Below are 24,595 nucleotides of genomic sequence, written 5' to 3' on the forward strand. Positions count from 1 at the left end.
GACTTGTTTCAAGAAGGCTCCAAACAACCAGTTTGCTTTAGACACCAGTAGATATAGGCAACTTTAGATCACTTGCTAACTTCTTAATAAAGGGGTGGCCACGGCCGCCATTGAGGTTTAGGATCTCTGAGGAGGAACTTTGTTGATCACTGTAAATATATGATTGAATGAAATTTGAGCTCTTTGTTTAACCCATCCGTTAGGGACCAGTCGGCAGCATGGAGTGCAAGTGGGGAAATTTGTCGATAGATACTCAAACTTAAGAGATTTACCGATCCAGCTTTTCAAATCTAATTCGATACCGATACTTGGGCGGAGTGTATCGGAATAATTAAACCATATATCTTGCCTCAGGCTTGACATAAACATTGTTTAAAAAAAAAGGTAACACATTTACACAGATATAAATATATTTAATATCATTTTTTAACAAAAAAGCACCAAAAAAGAAATAACAGTTCCATAGATTGGATCCGGGATATTTGATATCAAATAAGCGATATCCGATCCAGTTATTGTGGCCAATAATTGGAATAGCTGGATCGGATATCGAAGCCAACATCCAATCCAGATATTGTATTGGTGCATCTCTACCCAGAGTTTCATCCTTTGGGGCTTCAACCTGTTATTTGCTGCTTTCTACGAATGGAAGCACATTGTTCTAACAAATAAGCCACCCCTTCCCCATTTTATCTATTTTATATGACGATTAGCCAATCCTACTGATAACCATTAACCATCTATGTGGCCATCCTCAACAGGCAATTTGTTGCTCACATGTGAACAAATTTCACCACCCTGGAACAAGCAGGTCCTAAATAAAACAGAAGAGGACTGCAGGATAATTTGATTTAAGAGGAAAGTCCTAAATAGTTTGTCATTTTATTTTTAGTACATCAACCATAAACTGACAACAAAAATACAGCACTGAATTATTCATATCAATATAATAAAGATGACAAACACATACAATTTGCTGTTTTTAGAACCTCTGTTTATGTATCATGGAAAAGCAGGAAAAATTTTCTTTGAAAGTTATCTAGGAGGTTTTTTATATGATTAGAGATTAAAACTGCTTAACTCGTTTAATGTGTATAGAATGTAGAACAACAAATCTTATAAATATTAGGAAAAATCAATATTATGACATATCAAACCTCACAAATATTATGTGTGTTTTTTAGTGCAAGTCTAGTCTGTGAGATTTTTTTTTTTTAATGTATGAATTTTTTTTGGTTCGTTCATTGTCCTGTCGGTACAATGTGCTTAGTGTAGATTAAAGCCCTCTTCAGTGCACATTGTTCCCTAACTGGCCACCCCTAAGAACATTTTCTGGCTTCCCCACTCCTTCTTAGACCCATTTCCTGACCTAGAGTTAAATTCAAGCTTATTTAAAATAAAAAAAACAAAATTAAAATATTTTTCTTTCAACTAAAAAACATTTTCCTCACATCTTTAAAAGAACAAAACATTAAGGAGGATCAATCTACAAAGAAAAAACTGTTTATTTAAAAGTAGCATGCTAAAATGATCTCATTTTTAATATTATTAAATAATAAAGGTTATTTCCTTAACCCTTTCAATCCCTACACAGATGCTCCCTCAGATTCAAGTTGGTAACGGGTCACACTAAAAGTCAAAGATTGCTTCCATTCAACAGAAATATGTTGGAAAAACTGAAATATCACTTCATCTAAAATGCAGAGGGGTACAAATAAGTTACACTTTTTAATTAAACTGCATTCTGATTTAAATTGTATCATGTCTTTACATCACTACAGACATTTTTTGTCGTATTGCAGAAAAAATATACCTCCTCATAAAGGTCATTAGTAATATCAGCACATTTAAACTATCATTGTGTCAAATGCTATAATAAGGCACTAGTTAACTACGGTATTAGTTTCTAATGCTTAACAAAGTTTAATCTGATTATCAATATTTTGCTTATTCTAGCTGATTAATAAAAAAAAGAAGAACACTGCATGGGCAGAGCTCCATCAAATATCTGCACTGCACAAAGACTACTGTTAGTCAATGTAGTGAGCAGCAAAGTCAATGGATCATCCTCAGCAGCATATGCTACTGTATGGCTGAGGGGAGTCGCGCTGTGCATACTTGCCCAGCAACATGCTTACATCACAGAGCACGTGCTGGGTGGGATTCAGTGTGCCAGTGTTTACACTGGAGTGATTACACGCCTGTCTTGAGGCATGTTCAGACCTTGTAGGTTTTCTCAAAGACTAGAGCTGCTGTTTGCATCTGCAGACCTGCCAGATATGAGCTGCTGGGTTGGCTTTGCATTCAAATGCCTTGAAGTACCTTTCATATTTGCTCATATTCCAGCTCATGATAAGCCAGTGGTGCTGCTGCAGCCAGTTTTCTGCAGCTCTGCAAGGAGGGGATGAGAGAAGAGGAAAAAAAAAACCCTGCGCAGTGCAGAATCAGTTTTGCATGCAACACTGAAGGGCCACAGAGTGAGGAGGAGAAGAGAGGAGAGGATGGAGTTAACGGGAGAAAGAGAGGGTTAAGGGGTGTGGGGGATTAAAAAAGACATGGAAAAATCACTCACCCACTATCTGTGGCGAGAGAATCGCCCAGGAGCTGAATATCACCAAGGAAACCAATCCCAGCTTCTTTCCTCCTTTGGTTCCTTTCCCCGCTCTCATCCGTGGTGGGGTAGCCCTTCACCAGTGCCTGCCTGCTGCCATAGATGCCCGAGATGGATGCTCCCCTCTCTGCCTCGAACCCATTAAAAGTCCCCCGGCCGGTCCTGTTGTCCACAAGTTCTCGCTGGCACTCGGTGGGGCGCTTATCATAAGACGCTGAAGACGGAGGGCCACTCTTGGGCAGTTTGTATCCGTGTGAAATGAGGAGGTCCTCCACGCTGTACATGGTGGTGTCTCTCTCCCTCCTGGGCGGGAGGGCAAAGGTGGGTGTGTTGCCTTATGCGCAGTGCTGCTGGTGGAAGATGGAGCACGGTTGCTCAGCAGAGGCCATCACTAAAGAGAGAACAGGGAGGTAACATGTAACAGCAGGCAGCTCAATCAAAACTGTCCTTTTATTTAAAAAAAAGTGTTTTATTTCATCATGATGTGGTTCTTTTTCAGTGCTGAACAAATGCATGACACAGGCAGCCAAGTCTCAAAACAAAACTCTCCAATACATGAGTTAGAAGTATGCCGATTATTGAATCTTAAATCTCTGTTCAATTTTTTGATCAATGAAAGAGTTTCTCCAAAGTCTAGATGTTCAATAATGTCTGGGCCACACCCTGCGCTCCTGTAAAATAGCAATTTCATTTGTTTTAAAGTACCGCAGCTCCCAGTATACAGTCTTGGAAGTCATATCTCCGTTGTCTGCAGTGGCTTATCTTTAAAATGAGCGAGGATGCAGGACAATGTAACATCATTGTTGGCTTCAGGCCACTGACTTTCAGCTTTAAACCGTTTGCATTTTAGGATCTTACTGTTACAAAACTGTGCACTGGCTCGGCTCATTTTATGGCTTGTGCACGAATGAACTGCATGCCAAAAAGTGCAATTGGCAAGTAAAATTATATTATTAATCCCACATGCTTGTGATATATCTCATTTAAAAGCTAAGACCTTCTAGTTTCTGGAGATATGTTTATAGACTCTAGGTTTTACACAACCAGAGCTATGTGACTTCAAACATGTTCAAAAAACAAATTTTCTCCACTCGAATAAAACAAAATAATTTTTATTATGATTATATCTTTTGTATAACACATAGTTGACCTCTTCAACTTACTATACCTGTTCTTCTTGTGGACAATAACTGTAAAATTTCAGATCTCTGGTCATAAGCATTGTGAAACTATGACCCTTTCTGTATGTAAAAGGTCCAATTGGCACAATTGTGCAAAATTTGAAGCAGATGTTGCAAACTGGATTATTTAAATTTTATTCATTTGACCATAAAAAACACATTTCTATGTTAAGATTTACACAAATTTTCAGTCAAGCACAGTTTTTTTTACATTATTTACAATTTTGAAGCATGAAAGTCCTCTATGTGTGTAACCGCTAGGTTCTCCTCTCCTCTCAATGTTTACACAGTTAAATAAACGCTATATTTTCTATCTACACTTCCAATATATTGTCGCAAAGCTAGTCCCATTGGTTAACAAAATATGTGAATCAGAGGTCGATCAGCAACTATATTTTCGAGTGCCACTGCCGGCTGAAAAAATCTATGTGATGCATGCGCAAGGGGAGGGCCTTTTTTTCACGTAGAGGAATTTTCCATATTATTGTTGATAGTCAAAATGAAAGTAACACTTTCTGTATGGAGTAAATAGGTAGGTGAATACATCCACGTAACGCAGATAATCTAATATGGTGGATAAGTATTATTATGGAGATGGATTATTTGTTTCATCCTTATGTTTTTACTTTTTTATGGCAAAAAACAACCTTTGGTGCATTATTGCAACACTAAAGTTTATTTTTTGGGAAATATAACTGGATATTACTTTTCTGCGGAGTATTACAGACCAGATGTGCCAATTTTGCCATTGTCGGGTGTTTTGTCTGATCGCTAGAACAGAAAACGAGGTGGGCTCTGATAATTATGATTTGTAAGTTGATGACTAATTATTAATTATTGTTTTTTGTAGTGTATGGTTCACGTACATTAGAGTTGATAATCATTTTCCTAGAATTGCCTGATTCTAAAGAGGTATAATATGCTGGATTTCACTTTGATATGAGTGTGATATTTGATGCAGAAACAATCTGATGAAAAAACATACCAAAGTTTTTGTAAGTTGTATAAAAAAATATTTAAAGCTCCTCTACACTCAGACCCCACACCACCAAAAAAAAGAGCAATTCCAGCTTTGCAGAGGCTGCATTCAATACACAGTTTACCATCTTAGATATAGCCTGCTGGGGGCTTGTTAAAAAGAACATTTATTTTCCAAAACATTAACTTTTTGCTTACAGCTTTAAAAAGTCTTCTGCTCTTTTTATGCTCAAAGTTGGAAATTATACATCCCCTTTTTGCATTATTTAGTTACATTTTGCTGATATTAAATTGCTGTTTTCTTCTTTTGCGTTTTAACTTATACCCTGACCCGTTGTTGTTTTCCTGAAATAAATGACTTTTGTTTTAGTTTTTTTTTTTTTTGCATTATTTCTTACCTGTTTCTGATATGCAGAAACATATAAAAACTGAAGGTTTATAAATTAAAAAGAAAACAATAAGCTACTATTTTAACAATATGGTTCTCGTGGTTTAAAGAGTTTTCGATCAGATAAGGCAAAGCCTTGAGAAATGTTTTTTCTGCGTATTTAGCAAGGAATGGTCCTCTAAAAGATAGTTGTTCAGCAGACTAGGGTGATAAAAACCCCGGCTCACAATGAATGGCAAATTTAGCTTTAAGGAAATTAGTCTTGGTGTGAAATCTATCTGCAACCAGCTACCAGTACATAGGAAAATAACTTTAAGAACAACATTTTCAAACTGCATGTCTGTTAAACATTGTAGTTTAGTTATGCAAGCAGATATCCTAGCTGATTAATCAGCTAATATCAGCTTTTATGCCTGTCTCATCCTTTAAAGCTACAGTGTGTAACTTTTAGCGACATCTAGCGGTCAGACTGCAGACTGCAGCAACATGAACATCTCCCCCCCACCGCTTCTCCCCCCCAACAGTACGGCGAGCGTTACGGGACAAAATGTCTTCCATGACGTCCGCATCACCTACCTTCTCAAGTGATGAGGTTTGTTTACATAGATAATTGTACAGATAGTATTTCATTAGTCTGTGTAGGGTATAGATTTCATGTAGACTTAAGATAATAAATTTACCCGTTATTTTTTCTACATCGTTGGGACATTTTGGCGATCTCGCAATCGCTAGTTTGTTGGCTCTGCGCTGCCGTAGCGCAAAGATGTCTGCTTCCATGGCTGCGAGACCCGCTCCTATGTAATTATAAATAACGAATTCTAAGGCAATGCAAATATTAAGGTTAAGAGGCTGAGCTAGTAGATGATGATAAAATAACATTTATGTATAATATATTACATTTCTGACTGTATATCCCTGTAATTATTACACACTGTAGCTTTAAATAGCAGAATAGAAAAAAACTCCTACAGCTTCTACAGAATAAAGATAAAAAAACATTTTTTATGGTCGTTAATCAATATATTGATTTTGAATCAATAGGAAAAATGTTTGAGGGGGCCTGTGAGTACTTTAGATTTAAAAAATTTGGCCAATGTGACAAAAAGTTGGGCTCCTATTGTGTACTGTAAGTATGTATAAATTTACTCCTAATGCACCTCCCAAGATATACAAATCTCAATGTGCTTGAACAGATCAATTCCACCATCGACACAAGAATCAACAATTAAGGTTGTCTCGGTAAAACATTTAAATTTCCAATACAGATATTGCAGCTTTAAGAACTGACCGATACCAATATTGGCCCGATATAATATGAGCACAAATCATATATAAATACTCTGCTTTGAGTGAAGAATGTTAGAAAAGTTTGATCAAGTGAAATTACTCAGAGGACAATTGTCAACAATAGGTACAAGAAGAACAGAGTTGTTTACATCAACTTAGACAGGTGCATTGTGCTTTAATCATGCCAATATATAGATTTTAGGTACCGGATGATAAAATCGCATATTGGTTCTTTTGCCTAATATCAGGCCGATATTAGGTTTGCCTGCAGCAATTCAACAAAACATATTAATTATTAAAAGAAAATGGCAGTGATGAAGCAAAACTGTTATATATCCCTCTGAAAAGACATTTACCTTTACGGTTGATGTTTGCCTTAAACTGTAATCCAAATATTAGATTTTTTTTTAAAAAGGCTCCTTTTTTTAAAAAGGTAAGAAAAGAAACTGATATGTTGTTTGCTGTGAACCACCCCTACCTTTCAAGAACTGGTTTAACCATACTACACAACAGCAAATAGGAAAAAAATAAACACACCCACCAGCTCAAACTGGACAAGTTTCTGAATGCCTCATAATAACATGACATTAACGTGTAGGTTACGTGCAATTGATATGTTCTTAAATTTCTGAAAACACTGGTTGCGTCTTTTTTCCATGTCCCTGACTGCGTATAGAAAGGCTCCAACTAGGCAGGGTGAGCAGATCTTTTTTTTTACCTTTGTCTCTGTGCCACACAAATTAAAACAATTTCCCAGTTTTGACGGGCAGATTATTACAAGTTATTAAATTTTAAAAGATAAAATTAAAAACTCTATCTGTTTTCTTCCTCCTGAAATCAATTTTCTTTTTCGAGGGGATTGATAAACTACGCTTTCTGTCCCTCATTGTTTTTGTGAAGTTAAAAAATGATGTCTGCTTTATCCGTTTTCTGTCCTCCTGAATTCCTATCATGGGTAAAGAAATTTTTTTTTTAGCGTTTCATTCATTATTTTAAAGGTGACTATTTCCCTCCTTAACAGGTTTTATTTTATATTTTCCCCCACAGCAATTGTGTTTTACTTTTCAACAGCGTCTCTCTTCATGTCACACGCATGAAATTGCTGCTAAATTGCAGCGTAGTTCCACTAAAATAGACCTGGACTAAAATATCTCAGTCATACTTACACAAGCCTCCTTGCAGAGAACCATGTTGAGTGTGATCATCCCTATTGAATCTCTGAGTGTTAAATGCTACGAATTCGTCCAACATGATTTTCTGTTGGATCGGACGGAAAAAATCCGATTCAGAGCTTAACGCGCTCTAAATGTGTCAACTACATCTGAACAATTAAAAGGTGAAGTCAACATGTTAGCATGCAAACAATGAGCAAAACACGTGTTTGTCACATGTTGTCTATGTGTCAGAAGTCACGTTTTTGAACTACTTGGCTTTCCATATAGCAAACGTAACAGCAATGCACAACTCCAGCATAAGCATAGAGGAGAGATGATTGGGCAGACAAAGCCACCGATAAATTAAAAGCATTCCTTCAGAAAAAGCGCTAAATGAAGGCCAAATGTTTCTGAGATTTGCTCAATATGTGGGTACAAACACTTTCTAACCGTCAGTTAGAAGATGTCCCTTCAAGAAGCTCCTCACATCTGTCACGTCTTGGTTCCGTTAAGTTTTGTTCAAGTTTTCAGTTTCACGTTGATTCATGTTTTTCTTTGTTTTCGAGCTTTGTTGATTTAATCCCTATTTTGTTGTGTTTTTCTGGATGTATTAGAGTTCTTAGGTGTTTTTTTTTTTTATTCCCCTCTTGTGTTCCCCATTTCCCTAGCTCCTTTCTAGAAGCCTCTCTTCACACCTGCTCCCAATCAGCTCCTTAGTCCTGTCTTTGTTCAGTCTCCCATAAATACTCTCCCTGTGCAGTTCCTCAGTGCTGGTTCCTCGTCTTTTCCCGGCTTCTAGTGCACGTCTTCCCTGATGTCTCCATGGTTCTGGTTTGTCTTGCATTTTTAAGTTGGATTTTTGGATTCCTGGCTCTGTTACCTGTGAACCCTCCATTAAAACTACAAGAACTCACCTCTGCCTCCCTGCCTCTGCATTTGGGTCCTCAAAACCTCAACCTAACAGTGACAACATCAAATTTACATTCGCTGACCACGGCTGCCTTTAATCAAGACAAATTCTTTACTTTCTCAGGGCTAAAATAATTTTACTTCCATGGCTCACGTTTTCTCAAGCAAAAATCTTGGGACCATAAAGTCCTGCAAGTTTTTTTTTTTTTTTTCTTTCGGAAAAGTGTAAACTCTGTTTAATTCTATAATAAAATATATATTTTTACTTCAGTGAAATTGCTTGAAAATGATTTTTTTTTAGCTTCATGCCTATTTTATAACCAATTGAAGGCTGTTAATGTGCAAAAACATAAATGCCAAAAAATGTTATTTGTCTTTTATTATAAACAAGAAACAATCACATTTACATAATAATTATGCAATTCACTTGTTGAACCACACGCATGAAAAAAGTGCAGCTTAGTTTTCTGTTTCAGGTGTGTAGGCCTTTGAATTATTTAATTTATTAGTTAATAAGAAACAACTTATATTCCATAACTGAACCTTTAATTGTATTTAAAATTCCAAAAACAAGAAGGTTTTAAAAACTCTATGACATTTTAAGGCAATAAAAGTAATGTTACTTTCACTGAACTTTTTAAAAAAGTAATTACTGTAGTAAATACAAATGGTTTTCTAGGTAACTAACCCAACATTGGGGCCTGTGGTCCAATAAACTCTTAGCTATCTTATTTACTTTTTCACAAGAAGACAACTCCACTAATGTAAACCTTTCTGGACCAACATTTGAATCTCCTTATCTGTCCAACAAAATTTAATAAGACAAGCATGCAGGTTTTTAGTATTTTTCTAAAGTTTGTACAAGATTTTAATTCATGGAAGTATAAAACAGTTACTTTTAAGGGTTTTGAAATGGGGTATACAGTATGTATCTGCAAAAAAGCTGATTAATATTTACATTTATTTAAGATTGCTTAATATATATTCACTCCTAGAAAATCAACCAATATGTTTACAGTGATCAAAATCACTAAAAACTCTTAAACTCTCTCATGGTGCAAGCGGAAGTAGAATTAATCTGGATAATACACAAAAAAATCTCAATAGTCCCCAGTGAGCACTTCTCTTTCGTTTAAGATTTGCTGCAGCGAGGCTAAAATAGAAAAGACAAATCATTTTTTATGAAGCCAGCGTTTGTTAAGTGCCTGTTAGTGCATTCGTCTGCTTGTGTGTTGATTTATTAATGCACAGGCAGCTCAGGCTGTCTGATATATTAATTAGGGTCCATAACAGTGTGTCCTGCATGGAGATGACAGTACATGTCTTATCAACCTCCAACACATTAATCTGTTACTTCGCTTACTTCAGCACTTTTTGGATAGAGACCTAAAAAAGATTTTTTCTTTTAATAGTAAATAAATCTTTACATCATCTGAACTAAGGTATGTGCAGAAAATATTTAAACAAAGCAAGGGTCTTATGTCAAACTTTACCAAGTGTGAAGAAATTATCATATTATTTTGATCAAAACCAACAGATACAGCAACCATTCAATTCAAGTCTATCAAAGCCCACCAGTTTGTTCTTTACACTTTAGTCCAAGTAGTGTCATGATAGAAAAGAACGACTCAGGATCAGAGCAACCACGGAGACAGACAGTTAGTTTTAACTGGTTTATTGTAAAGTGCTGGTAGACAGGTGATGACTGGTTTGGTATCTTCTGGCCTGCTTGGAGGGCGAAGGAGGTGGTCAGAAACAGCCTGTGGCAGTAAGAATGTGGAGAGCTCAAAACTCACAGAGTGGGAGGCTTGCCCGGAGCCAGGGGGGTGAAGTCTGTGGTCCGGTGCAATCCAGCGGTTCCCTCAGTCTCTCTTGTGCAGATGGTTTTTGAGGGTGGACAGGCAGGCGATCAGAGGAGTCCAGCTCCCTGGCTTGTGATTTCTCTGGCTTGGATTTCAGGTTCTAAGGAGGAAAAGACAGAGACAAAATATCAGGTCTGGTTCGGATGAAACTCGGAAAGTTTTGTTGGGTCATGTACCACGCTGGAAGCGAGAAAGAACTGACGCCCTCCTCCTGGTCTCTGCTCCTTAAGAAGGGCTGAAATCAGCAGTGATGAGGAGCACCTGCCAGTCCACCCTGCAGAGAAGAGAGAGAGAGAGACAACCCATCCCTGAACCCAGGCCTGGAGCATGACAGCACCCCCCCTCTAACGGACGCCCCCTGGCGGCCGTCCAGTGGAGGAGGCCTCGAAGGCTGAGATGAGGCCGGGATCCAAAATGAACGAACGAGTAACCCAGGACCGCTCCTCAGGGCCGTACCCCGCCCAATCCACCAGAAACTGGAAGCCGTGGCCACGACGCCTAGAAGCCACTATGCGTCGAACCGTGAAGGCAGGGTGACCATCCACAATCCGGGCGGGTGGAGGGGGTCTGGAAGGAGGGCATAACGGGCTAGAGGTGACAGGTCTAATTTGAGACACATGAAAAGTAGGGTGTACACGAAGGTGAGGCGGAAGCCTGAGCCGGACTGCTGTAGGACTGATGATGCGGGCGATCTTAAAGGGACCGAGGAACTTAGGGGCCAGTTTCTTTGACACAGCCTTTAGGGGAAAATTCCTAGAAGACAACCACACCTCTTGTCCAGGGAAATAGATAGGCGCCGGGATGAGTTTGCGGTCAGCAAACTTCTTGTTTCGAATGGAGGTACATTCAAGGGCGGCTTTGGTCTGATCCCAGACTTTGCGGCACTGCTGAAGGTATGACCTGACGGATGGAAAGGTTGGATCAGGGAAGGAAGAGGGAAGGAGTGTGGGCTGATAACCTAGGGATGCCTCAAAGGGGGACAATCCAGTGGCTGCTGAAATGTGCGAGTTATGTGAGTACTCCACCCATGCATGGAGCTGACTCCAGGAGGAGGGGTTGTGGGAGCAGACACAACGGAGGGTGTTCTCCAACTCTTGATTCAGCCTTTCGCACTGACCATTAGACTGGGGATGGAATCCAGATGTAAGTGAGACCTTAGCCCCCAGGCACTGACAGAAACGACGCCAAACTTGGGAAACAAACTGTGGGCCACGGTCAGACACAATTTCCGTCGGCAAACCATGGAGTCTAAACACATGGTCGAACAAAAGTCTGGCAGTCTGGTGAGCAGATGGAAGTTTGTTCAGTGGTATCAGATGGCATGCCTTGGAGAACCTGTCGATGACGGTGAGGATGACCGTCTTGTGATTGGATGGGGGTAGACCAGTGACGAAATCCAGGGCTATGTGTGACCACGGACGACTAGGCGTGGGTAGAGGTTGGAGAAGGCCAGAAGGTGGTCTGCTGAAACATTTGTTGCGGGCACAGACAGGACAGGCAGAAACAAACTCAAAAACATTCCTGTTTAGGGACGGCCACCAGAAATATCGTCTGATGAAGGCAATGGTGCGACTGGAGCCAGGGTGACCAGAGAACCTAGATGAATGCCCCCAGCGGATTACCTGGGAACGGACAGCAGAAGGGACATAGAGTCGGCGGGGAGGGCCGCCTCCAGGATCAGGTTCATTCTCCAGCGCCCGTTGAATCTGTTTCTCCAATCCCCAGGCGATCGCCCCAATGACGCAGGATTTGGGGATGATGGTCTCTGGATCAGTGGAATCAGGGGCGGCAGGAAACAGTCGGGACAGTGCGTCTGGTTTAACGTTTTTGGAGCCAGGGCGGTAGGTGATGGTAAAATGGAAACGTGAAAAAAAAAGTGCCCAACGGCTCTGACGAGAGTTCAGGCGTTTAGCAGACTGGATGTAGGAAAGGTTCTTATGATCTGTCCAGATAATAATTGGCAACTCTGTCCCCTCCAACCAGTGGCGCCACTCCTCCAGAGCCAGTTTAATGGCCAGCAGCTCACGATCTCCCACATCGTAGTTTTTCTCGGCTGGAGTGAAACGCCTACAAAAGAAAGACCTTGCCATCAGAGACAGACATCTGGGACAGGATGGCCCCGACCCCGGTATCCGAGGCATCGACCTCCATGGTGAACTGGGCCAAAGGATCAGGGTAAACCAGGATGGGGGCTTTTGTGAACCTCTCCTTGAGGAAACGAAAAGCCTGATCGGCTCCAGGAGACCAAGTAAAGATTGTCTTGGTGGAAGTGAGGGCTGAGAGGGGCGAGGCAATGACACTATAGTCCTTGATAAACACTCTGTAGAAATTGGCAAACCCAAGGAAGCGTTGGAGGTCCTTTCGGGTCTTGGGTGTGGGCCAGTCGACCACAGCTTTGACTTTGGCTGGATCCGTCTTCACCTGTCCACCCTCAAAGATGAAGCCGAGGAAACTTATGGACTCACGGTGGAACTCACATTTTTCTGCCTTGACAAATAAACGGTTCTCTAGGAGCCGCTGGAGGACCTGGCGGACGTGCTGCCGATGTTGTTTGGGGTCTCTAGAGAAAATGAGGATGTCGTCTACGTAGACAAACACAAAATGATTAATGAAGTCTCTGAGTACATCATTTATGAGGGCTTGGAAGACAGCTGGGGCATTAGTTAGGCCGAAAGGCATGACCAGATACTCGAAGTGGCCTATCGGTGTCTTGAAAGCCGTCTTCCACTCATCTCCCTCCCTGATACGGACCAGATGATAAGCGTTGCGGAGGTGATTGAGGCCTCTGTAATCTATGCAGGGACGTAGTGTTTTATCTTTCTTTTGGACAAAGAAAAAACCTGCCCCAACAGGGGAGGATGATGGACGAATAATGCCCGCTTTCAGTGACTCTGCTATATATCTCTCCATAGCTCCCTGTTCAGAATGAGACAGTTTATAAAGACGGGCTGACGGCAGGGGAGCCCCTGGGAGGAGATCGATGGAACAATCGTAGGGACGATGAGGGGGGAGGCTTAGAGCTAGATCCTTGCTAAACACACGCCGGAGGTAAAGATAATCACATGGAACTTGGGACAGATCAGGAGGAACCTCTGGGGAAACAGGGTCTATTGAAGAACGGGGAAGGGCTGACTGCAGACACGAAGCCAGACAACTGGTGCTCCATGTTTCAATTCGTGACTCCCTCCAATTAATTAGAGGGTTATGGGCTGCCAACCACGAATAGCCCAAAACAACAGGAGAGTGTTTGGTGGAAAATACAAAAAAAGAGAGGTCTTCATGATGACTACCAGAAGAAATGAATTTAACGGGAAGTGTCTGATGGGTAATGGTGACTAGGGGGCTGCCGTCCAAAGCAACTACTGAGACTGGAGATGGTAACAAACGAACAGGTATGTGAAGTCTGTTAACCAAGGCTGGATCAATAAGATTCTGCTCTGAGCCTGAATCTATGAGGGCTGAGACCGGATGTTGTGACTCTTGGAAACAAATAACAGATTGTAAAAGAAACCAGGGAGCGGGGGTCTCAGAACACGCGCCCGCCAGTATCCCCTGGACTATTGGCGGGCTGGATCTTTTGGGCGGACGGGACAGTCAAAACGAAAATGCCCAGAGGTGCCACAGTAGAGGCACTGTTTAGCCCTCATACGCCTGTCTCTTTCTTCCGGGGACAGGTGAGCCCTGCCTAGTTGCATGGGTTCGTCCAATGGTTGGCTCTCTGGGAGAGCCGAACGGTAACTAGGAGGCGTGACCGAGGAGGGAGGGGCGAGGTGTGGCGCTGGAAGAGGGTCCTGTCCCCGTCTCTCACGGGCTCTTTCACGGAGCCGATCGTCCACCCGAATGGCTAGACCGATCAGTTCCTCTAGGTCTGATGGTTTGTCTCGGGTGGCTAATTCATCTTTTAATTTTTCGGTGAGTCCATTAAGAAACGCCGCTTTAAGAGCTAGGGCGTTCCAACCTGTCTGAGAAGCCAGGGTCCGGAACTCGACCGCAAAGTCGGCTACCGAGCGGCCTCCCTGTTTCAGAGACCACAGTCTCTTAGCAGCCTCCTCCTCGCTTAACGAGGAGGAGAACGTTCTTTTGAACCGAGCGAGGAAGTCAGCATAACTAAGACTGAGGATGCTCGTTTCATCAATAAATGACTCCGCCCAACTCAAGGCTCTATTTCTGAGGAGACCGACAACATAGGAAATCCTCCCAGCGTCATCTGGAAAAGACTGGGGGGAACGACAGAAGACTAAGGAGCACTGCAATAAGAAACCCCTGGACTTACTCAGCTCACCAAAGAAAGGTTCTGGAGAAGGCGCGGACACCCCGACACCAGAGGTCGAAGGCGGCGCGATATCAGCGGGAGGTTGGACAGCTGGGGGAGAAGGAGAGGTAGGTTGATTCATGCTTAATTGTCCTCTTAGGTCCTGAATCTCGTGAGTCAGTAAACTCATGGCTTGACAAAGTTGTGCCTGCTGTTGGCTCATAGATTGTAATAGAGCCTCATGCTGTCCTAGCAATAACCCCTGGTAGGAAACTGCGCTCCGAAGTTGCGCCCCTGAGTCAGGCTGGTCAGTTCTTTCTGTCATGATGGAAAAGAACGACTCAGGATCAGAGCAACCACGGAGACAGACAGTTAGTTTTAACTGGTTTATTGTAAAGTGCTGGTAGACAGGTGATGACTGGTTTGGTATCTTCTGACCTGCTTGGAGGGCGAAGGAGGTGGTCAGAAACAGCCTGTGGCAGTAAGAATGTGGAGAGCTCAAAACTCACAGAGTGGGAGGCTTGCCCGGAGCCAGGGGGGTGAAGTCTGTGGTCCGGTGCAATCCAGCGGTTCCCTCAGTCTCTCTTGTGCAGATGGTTTTTGAGGGTGGACAGGCAGGCGATCAGAGGAGTCCAGCTCCCTGGCTTGTGATTTCTCTGGCTTGGATTTCAGGTTCTAAGGAGGAAAAGACAGAGACAAAATATCAGGTCTGGTTCGGATGAAACTCGGAAAGTTTTGTTGGGTCATGTACCACGCTGGAAGCGAGAAAGAACTGACGCCCTCCTCCTGGTCTCTGCTCCTTAAGAAGAGCTGAAATCAGCAGTGATGGGGAGCACCTGCCAGTCCACCCTGCAGAGAAGAGAGAGAGAGAGACAACCCATCCCTGAACCCAGGCCTGGAGCATGACAAGTAGCTGGACCTATTACAAAACCACTAAAGTTTTATGCTTTTTCTTTAGACTTCTGTTGTTTTTTTCACTCAGTAGCCAGATCCTTGTAGAATACAAATGGCAATCTCTAGCAGAGGAGTAGTGTTAGAAAATCTTTAAGAAATAAAAAAAACTGTAAAACAAAGACCTGACCCCTGGAGCTGACAGACAGCACCTTTTGGTTGAACAGGTTTAATGACTCTTGAAAATCCTTTTGTTGATGAAAATTTTATGAAGATTTGCTTCTATCTGCAGATACAAAAAGGAATCATCTCTTGCATTAAGTACTTCTTTCAAACCTCAGTGAATCATAGGTTTAACAAACAGAAACGGGGGAAAAACAGATTCAGCCGGGCTTACACTGTGCCATGTTTTGCCCTTTTTGGGACAACTTTCCAGTCGTGCAAGAATTTTTCGACCGGCCCGACTTTCAGCCTGATCGTGCATTATGTGTGGTGTAGTGGACGGGGTAACGAGGGACGATCAGTCTCTCATTACCACCTCCTGATCAGGAATCGTGAGGTTTGGGAGAAAATCAAACATGTTTGATTTTCCGTCGGCCGTCTTGGGCAAATTCCTCAGTGAGCATGCGAAAAAAAGGATTCTAAATCTAAAAGAACCTAAAAGGTCCTTTTAAAGGGCAGAAAAGTCTGACTCCATTGGCTTCTTTGCTGTTTTTATATAAAGCTCTGATTCTATTTAGAAAAGTGATAAATTATCATGTTTCACAATTAATTGTTTAATTTGAATTTGAATTTTGAGGCTTTGACATCATATTAGGATTGCAAAAACTTTTTAAAATGCATCATACATTTAGTCATCAAACTTATCTTGCCAAATATTCGTGTTATAAACAACTTTTTTACTTATTCTAATTCTTCACATATTAGATGCAACTGACTGCAGAGAGAGAGAGTATTTCTTATTTCTCCTGATTCTGAATCCTGAGGTCACACGTCACTATTCAACCACAGAGGCACTATTGAATACTCTTTTCAACATTTAAAATGAATCAATCAATTAACTTTCAATTCAATTCAATTCAATTCAGTTTATTTATATAGCGCCAAATTCACAACACATGTCATCTCAAGGCACTTTACAGTTCAACCAGATCATACAGTGAAATTGATACAAAGTTTTCTATCTAAGGAAAACCAGTTGATTGCATCGACTCATTGACTCAAATACAATCCCTCACACTAAGCATGCTTGTACCGACTTTACTAACTTTATTTCTAAAGCACATTTTAAAAACCACAGAGGTGGCCAAAGCACTGTACATAGTAATAAGTTAAGTTATAACACAATGCACAAAAAATATAACAGCCAGGCTCAGAGCAGGCACATTTTGAAGTGCCATACATAATCAGATCATTGGGTGTTTAAAATTGCCGTCTAAAATTAAAACGCCTATTTACAGACTGAAAAGAGGCAACAATACCAGGAGAAATGTAAGCTTAAGGTTGAGCAATACTTTCCGCTTTGCCATTTTTGCTTATTACTCTTAAAAAAATGGCCTTGTTGTGTAATCCAAAAAAACAGCTTAATTGTAAGTAAGAAACTACAGGAAAATAATGAAAATCAATGTAAGAAAACAGAATAATCTTTGCTCACTTTATAGAAATCACTGACTCTTCAGAGATGAGAGCAGGTTTTATTATTCAAAGCTTTTTGAAATGATAATATTATTATTAAGTAATCAAAAGAAGCGTTGACCTTCTGCAAAACTCCTCAAAATTTGCTAGAGAATCGTGGTTTTAAAGTGTGTTGATGTTCTGAACCTGAATGTGATACTTTAGCTATAATAGAGCAGGTAATCACGCCCTGCAGAAGACAGCGAGGGGAGCAAAGAGGGTAGTTCCCGGTCACAGTCTGCTTTGGAGCTGCTGCAGGTACGGTTCTCTGACCATTGTTAGACACCCATCACACCATATGAATGGACTTTTTCCACTATTTCCATCAAACTGAGGTTTTATACCCCAAACAGTTTTTATGCCCCAGGCTGTTCAAATGTTAAACTTACTGGATTCATATTCTTATCATTTATCTATATTTGGTCAGTTTTTTCCCCTGCTCAATGTTTTAACAATAATCTTTCAGAGAATTTTTTATGTTGTCAAAAGTTAAACTACAAATTCAATTCTAATCAAACATTTATTGTGACAACATTCAAATGTGGTTTGTTGACTTAGAGCATATGACCTCTATTTGTTTAATTTACTTCATAGTCTCTAAATTAGTAAAGAGCCTTAATTTCTCCATGGGTTACTCCATTTAAAACCCTCATCAATACTAAACCATCTTCAAGATTTAAAGCAACTGTAATATACATAAAAAAACATATAGCCATAATGATCAAATTATACAGTCTATGAGCAATGACCTTATACTCTGTAATATGGATTCAGACAAATAAAAAAGGGCGTTCTGAGAAAACATCAAATATTTAGCATTTTTGCACTTAAAAAATAACATATTTCAGAGAGTAAAGGAGGTGGGATGATTGTCTGACTGAACATCATCAATTAATTGGAAGTGCTGAAAAACTTTTTAATATTAATCTTGCATAAACATTACGTTACTGAAGGTCTTTCTCCAATTTGAATGTAAATTTAATTGTATAATAAATGTAATGATTACAAATGCAAATGGAAATGTCAGAATTTTTTTATTTTTTTTTTATCTGGACTATGACAGAACAAATATGAGTTCATGAGTATCAGTTAGCTGAGAGCACAGAAATTATTTTCTTTTTTTACCTAAATTGAGATTTTCAAGCAAACATTTTGGGCTATAATCTCTGGGACATGTATTTCCAGAGTTATATATACACATTATATTTTTACGCCAAAAACAATAATTAACTAAAATGACTAAGAAAGTATTTATCTCCATAAATCGAGCTGTGTCTTGTGTAAATGTACCCAAACCAAGTCATTCCCACCATTAAAGATCAGTTTTTATGGCTGACATTTACTTAAAAATATGCTCAATATTGGTTGTTTTTTTAAATGGGTGATATGGCTCTCCTCCCAGAGAGCCATGCGCTCAGGGGCGACATGAACAGTTGGACAAAAAATGGGAAACGTTATGACATTATGGAAGGCTAGAAGTACAGCATAGAGTTGGAACAGCTGTCCCGTATATTGAGGCTATAAGTCCTTGACACAGCCATCAGGTCAGGGGTTCGACTTCCGGCTTTGGAAGCTCTCTCTGGCCATTTCCTGTCTGAATACTGCAAATTAATGCCACGATTGCCATAAAAATAAAATAGATGACTAAAAATGTATGACATTTTCGCACAAACCCTCCTACTTTGTTATTATAAAAAAAAATGATCTTAGAAGCTGAGGGTGAAGGACGCAGTAGTTGACTCCTAATTTCTTAATTCTTACTTGGCATTAAAATAAATGGTTGTTTCTATAGGGGTTTTGTGTGAAAACTCGACTCCCTTGCAATACCTCTCATTCAGAATAAAACAAACTTTGACTTTTGTGCACTTAAGGGATTCTGAAAAAACTGTTTCAGATTATGAAATCTTAACTGTATTAATAAATAAACCAAATCTCATTTATAACAATCTTATTTATAACTTGCATAATTCAGACAAATTTCTGTTTATTAAAGAAATATGACATCTTGACCTTAGAGTGACCTTAATATTTCTCACCCCTGAACTTTCTTCACTTGGCAGTTTAGAGTTGGATCCTGAGTAAGAGTTCACATGACATGGTTTGCTAAGCTCTATTCCCTGCAACACTTACTATCAGCCAATCTGCATGGGCCAATTAACACAATCTAAACATGCATGGAGCTCAACAGAAGAGAGAAAAACAAAAATCATCACGATGGTTTTAAAGGACGAGGATTTTCTAATGCAATTGTATTTGGAATCTACTTAATCATATTTAGTTACTTTAACATAATTGTTCATGTCCTACCCTGCTAACATTAAAACAATCGTGTTAAGTTGTTGCAAAAAATAGTTGCATACATTTATTTTTCGGTAAACCTGCAAATCACAGAGCATAAACGAGAAAAGGTCATGAGTATATAATCAAATCAAGATTCCAAGTCCTCTAAAGCTTACTGGTTTTTAAAGTGGAGCAAATAAGGTAAAAAAAAAAAATAAAACAACTCAACTGGGTTTATGTTTGTGTGGGAGGGTGAAATCCCAACACAATCGATAAAAACAGTTGTGGAGTTGTGGCTCTTTTTTGACAAGGTCACAGCTTCAAATGATTGCAGCGGAAATATGGCACATGAGCCTCTTTTTTTGCATAGCAACAACAAAACTACACCAAAAGTAACCACAACACAAGTTATCTCTCCACACAGGAGGACGCAGACCGAGCAAGTTACAGAAATAGAAAAATAAGAAAGGTAAAAGTTCTTCAAGCGAAGAACACAAAAGCAGTTAAGATCTGCCGCTGAAAAACTGCAGCTCTCATCATTTAGAAGCTGATAATTAGTGCAATTAACACTCTTCTTGCTTTAATCCCAGCATTTCTTCTCAAATCCTTCCAATAACAACATATATCAAAGCAGAGCTTTAGTATATATTAATTAAAATAAGTTATATTTTAACTTTTAGAAGAAAATAAATAACTGCCTGCAATACATCCAGGTCTGAAAACTGCATGCACAGGTAGTGGCCACTGTAGCACATCAGCAATCAGCACCACCCTAACAGCTAAGGGAGTGTACCTACATCCTACCTAGTGACAGAGCAGCCACACATCTGACTGATCATAAAAATAAACTGCCTCTGCAAACTCATTTAAAGCACAAGTTATTAATTAGAAACAACAAAAAAAGCAACCAATCCCTTCTATGGATACCTTACTGCTATGAATGAATGATGAAGTGAAATAGATCCGTTGTATCACAGCTCAGATATCAATAAAATATCAGTGTTGTGATTGATACATCATGCATTATAGATACAGCATGACCTAGCCTCCACACAGCCTGCTGCAGCGGTGTATGGCAACAGCCTGCATGAAAACTGACAGCCTTGAAATGATATTTCACATCAGCTCCTAATACCTGCAGGGGAAAATCTCCAGCTACACGCCCTCTAAGTTGAAAATATTAGAAAGGCGCTTGGCCACATCATTCAAAATAAATAAATAAATAAAAATAAAACCCTTAAATGCCCACCCACCAAAAAAAAATAAAAGAATAAATAAATGGAGGCAGGATGAGGGAGCGCACATCCACGCCTCATCAGCAGCAGCAGCTCTGCGCTCTCATGTCGACAGGAGCGCATTTTGAGGCGTGTGCAAGTTGACGGGGTTTTGCAGATGCGTCCTCCCTCACTGTTTACCAAGCCCCAAATCGTAGAGGCTACGTGAGGCACACGCATATACAAGAGGGGGGGAAAATAGTAATAGAAGATACAACAAGCATCATCCATGGGAATGGTTGAAAATGCATGGCGCAAAAAAAAGAAAGAAAAAAAAAACAGGGCGTAGCGGCGGTCGGAGCTTACCTGGGAGGATGTTTGGCGTCGCAGTTCCCCTGCGCCCAGCTTCTGCTGCTGAGACTGAGCACTGCACAGAGCCTGAGCCGAGCATGCCTATTGGTAGGCACAGACGCGCTGGTTGCTGGCTGCCTGGACTGGGCTCTCCTCACTATACAGCTGAGGTGGGGTGGGCTCCTCACATGCAGGGATGTCAGAATGGTTTCTTCCAAACTGTTTCCATTAACTTTACTTTTTTTATCATAGCAACAGTCCTTTTATTACTCTTTTAGCCTTAGCAGATGGCTTGAATGATTATGTCCATACCTGTATCCATATTACACACTTTAGACAATTTGTGCATGCACCACATGAAAGTTATTTTTTTTTCTACCATAAAAGGTAAGCCCTAAACTATTATCTGCAGGATGTATTTGTGGAGAACAGCAGCATTAAGCACTGCACCCTTTGGTGATGTTGATGACTCGTCACAGTGTGTGTCCCCCACCTCCCATCCAATTCCAGGACAGCTTCTTGTTCCTGCAGTGGCTGCAAGGGATCCCTGATGGGACAATGCGTGCATCCCAAACTGAGCTATGGATAAGTAGGAGTTATTTTTGTGGTTTTGTCTTTTTTGGAAGTTTACATCTGTTTAAACATGGAATGCACAGATCTAAAGCCCCTATATAGTCTCAAAACTAAAATGAACGTGTATTTTTTAACCCAGATATATAATTCCAAAGGTTGGACGTGGAAGCTTTTATACATGAAAAAATAATGCACCGATTTTGGCATTTACTTAATCACATTCAGCTACTTTAACACGGTTATTTATGTCCTACCCTGCTTGAAACAATTGTGTTAAAGTAAATAAACAGGATTAAGTAAATGCCAAAAAACGGTTGCATTACATTTTTACAATTTATCCAGCACTTTACAATTCATCCAGATAGTACAGTCAAATAGATTCAAAGTTTTCTTTTCAGGGAAAAGGGTGTGCAGCTGCATTTGGATTTATTGGATCTCTACCTCAGCTACAACATAACTTCTTTTTATTATGCAACCTTTTAAGCAACAGACCACGTGTTCAGATTAAAGTTACACCACCTACGTTCTAGCCCAGGAAAGTAGCACGGCCAGGTCTAAGGTTAGATCCAAAATTGAGAAGCACTGCGAAAAAAAAAAAAAAGTAAAACATGCAAAATAATGCATAAACCAAAGCTAATTTATTTCATATCGTAAAGTAAAATAATTTCTATTTTAGGCTGTTTTATTGCTGTGATAACATCAGTAAAGAAAACACTCCCTGGTTTGTGTTTGTCTGCAAGTATTTGAGAGAAGTGTGTTAATTATGAGAGGACCTTTACTTATTTTTTCAGTGGTGAGGGATGAAAACAGAATTTAATCTAATGTGTTGTTAAATAATCAAGCTCTGCAGGATGTGTATTAAAAGTGAAGCACTTCATCAATATCATTAGAGATTAAGTTTAGTTTGTTCCTTAAGAAAACTGTAATTTGAGTGGCAGTAATACTAATGTCATACAGCTCCTCTGTTATCTTGGTTTTTGTAAAATAGAGAGAAAACCGCCTGTCTCCATGGAAGATGAGGTATGCAGTTCAATTTGTAATTCAATTCAATTCAGTTTATTTCTATACCGCTGAATTCACAACACATGTCATCTTAAGGCACTTTACAGATCATCCAGATGATACAGTCAAATAGATTCAAAGTTTTCTATCTAAGGAAAACCAGTTGATTGCACTGACTCATTGACTCAAATGCAATCCCTCACACTAAGCATGCTTGTAGCGACAGTGGAGAGGAAAAACTCCCTTTTAACAAGAAGAAACCCCCAGCAGAACCAGGCTCAGAGTGAGCGGCCATCTGCTGAGGCCGACTGGGGTTCAAGGAGACAGAAGCAGACATAGAAAAAGAAGTAGAGATACAGAAGGCGACTGTAAACCAGCTCCACAAGTGGCCCTGTCCAAGAAACACACAGCCAGGCAGATGAGCTCCAAAATTTGAAAAAAATGTGATAGCAGTCTCAACGGGAACACAAGGATACATGTAAATGGTTCCCTGTTTATATTTCCTGAAATAGCCAGTTCAGAGTGTTTTGTTTCTTTTTTGTTGTTTTTTTATACATTAGTAAATGTGGGTTAAAATAGGTCCTACATTATACCATAATAGTTTGGTATTTTACTAATTTGGGCTCAAGTTTTTCAGAATGAGAATTAGCTTTAAGTTTTTGCACACAAAGAAGGAATCACACATCAGTTCCACTTTACTCACTGTAAAGACATCTAGAAAATTAATATCTTAAAAGAGAAAAAGAAATGTAGTTTTTTTCTTTTGCAAATATAAATACATGTGTTTACTAATGAGATAGACAAGGTGGTATTTTCCAAACATACATGGTATTTATCTGGGAGCTTTGGCTGTTAAGTGTCCATCTAGAGAAGTGGACAATAGGTGTCTTTTTATTGCCTGTTTTTGTTTCTTTGTTCTTTGTTTTGTTTTTCATCTCTGCTCCCCTTTTCTAAAGCCGATTCAAGACTTTGAAAAAACTTTTTAAGCCGGACATCTTTAAAATTTGGCAGAGGTGTGAAACAGACATATTTAGAAAAAAAAGTCTCACTGAAATGTCTCTCATAAAAATGTATGTACAATGTAAATTATACAAAGCTTAGGTGGAAGTTCACCTGAAAAACCTAAATTGATATGGGCATCCAATCAGAGGTTCATTAGTCTCATTGGACCTCACTTCCTAGAAGCCTAATCAGCATTCAGAGTTCAATTTAAAAGGCTTTTAAAGCCATGACTCATCCTGTTGGCAGTTTACACCACCAGTCAATAGAAACATACCATATTGGATGTTTAACTCCTCCTCTACTCATACTGCATTCCCTGGAGCATCCCCATTCGGTCCGATAGAAGACCGCCATGTTGAGCCTGGTTCTGCCAGGTTTTTTCACCAATTGGAGTTTTTTTTCTTTCCACTGTCACCTCTGCTTGCTCATAATAGAAGGTTCATGTGAACATCCATTTTTCTTAGCTGGAATTCCATCTTTCCAGGCTCAAAACCTCCCTGAGAAAGCTCCAGCTGTTAACTTGATGCAATCATCTTAGTCTCACTGTGAAAGCTCAAGCAGATCGCTTTGTCAACCTGCAGCCCATAAAAAGAACCATTTTTCATCCAGTCAGTTTTAATTTTCATCATGATGTGATCCCTGGGGTAAACAGAGGGTCCAAATACATTAGAAAATAGATACATTAAATTCCTCATTCAGCTCTGGCTGAACCTTCTCCAATGCCAATCATCTTGCAAGATCCCCTTCATCCAGCTGTCTGTGGGAAGACTACTCTAATCCTTTTCTAGGATACTCATCCAAGCAAATGTTTATTCACAGCATCAATGTCTTCTGGTGGTGTCCGAGCACCAAAGAACTTATTTAATTTTTGTCTTTATCTGCTTCTGTCTCCTTGAACCCCAGTCGGCCTCAGCAGATGGCCGCTCACACTGAGTCTGGTTCTGCTGGAGTGTAAAAGGGAGTTTTTATTCTCCACTGTCGCTACG

The 24,595-nt window shown here is 40.1% G+C and overlaps 1 protein-coding gene across 1 annotated transcript in view; it reads right to left on the reverse strand.

The window, feature by feature from the left end:
* The window catches only part of LOC119780966 (junctional protein associated with coronary artery disease homolog), a 29,787-nt gene extending 8,606 nt beyond the window's left edge, over positions 1-21,181 (reverse strand). The window contains exons 1-2 of the mRNA XM_038281245.1: positions 21,048-21,181; positions 2,573-3,002 (exon numbers count right to left, since the gene is read on the reverse strand). Of these exons, the coding sequence (XP_038137173.1) occupies positions 2,573-2,895 (323 nt within the window). The 5' untranslated portion in view covers positions 2,896-3,002; positions 21,048-21,181. The remainder of the gene's footprint in view (positions 1-2,572; positions 3,003-21,047) is intronic.
* Positions 21,182-24,595: the final 3,414 nt, after the last annotated feature.

Source organism: Cyprinodon tularosa, unplaced genomic scaffold (assembly GCF_016077235.1).
Source record: "Cyprinodon tularosa strain WSP-4 unplaced genomic scaffold, ASM1607723v1 ctg1030, whole genome shotgun sequence".
Classification (NCBI taxonomy): Eukaryota; Metazoa; Chordata; class Actinopteri; order Cyprinodontiformes; family Cyprinodontidae; genus Cyprinodon; species Cyprinodon tularosa.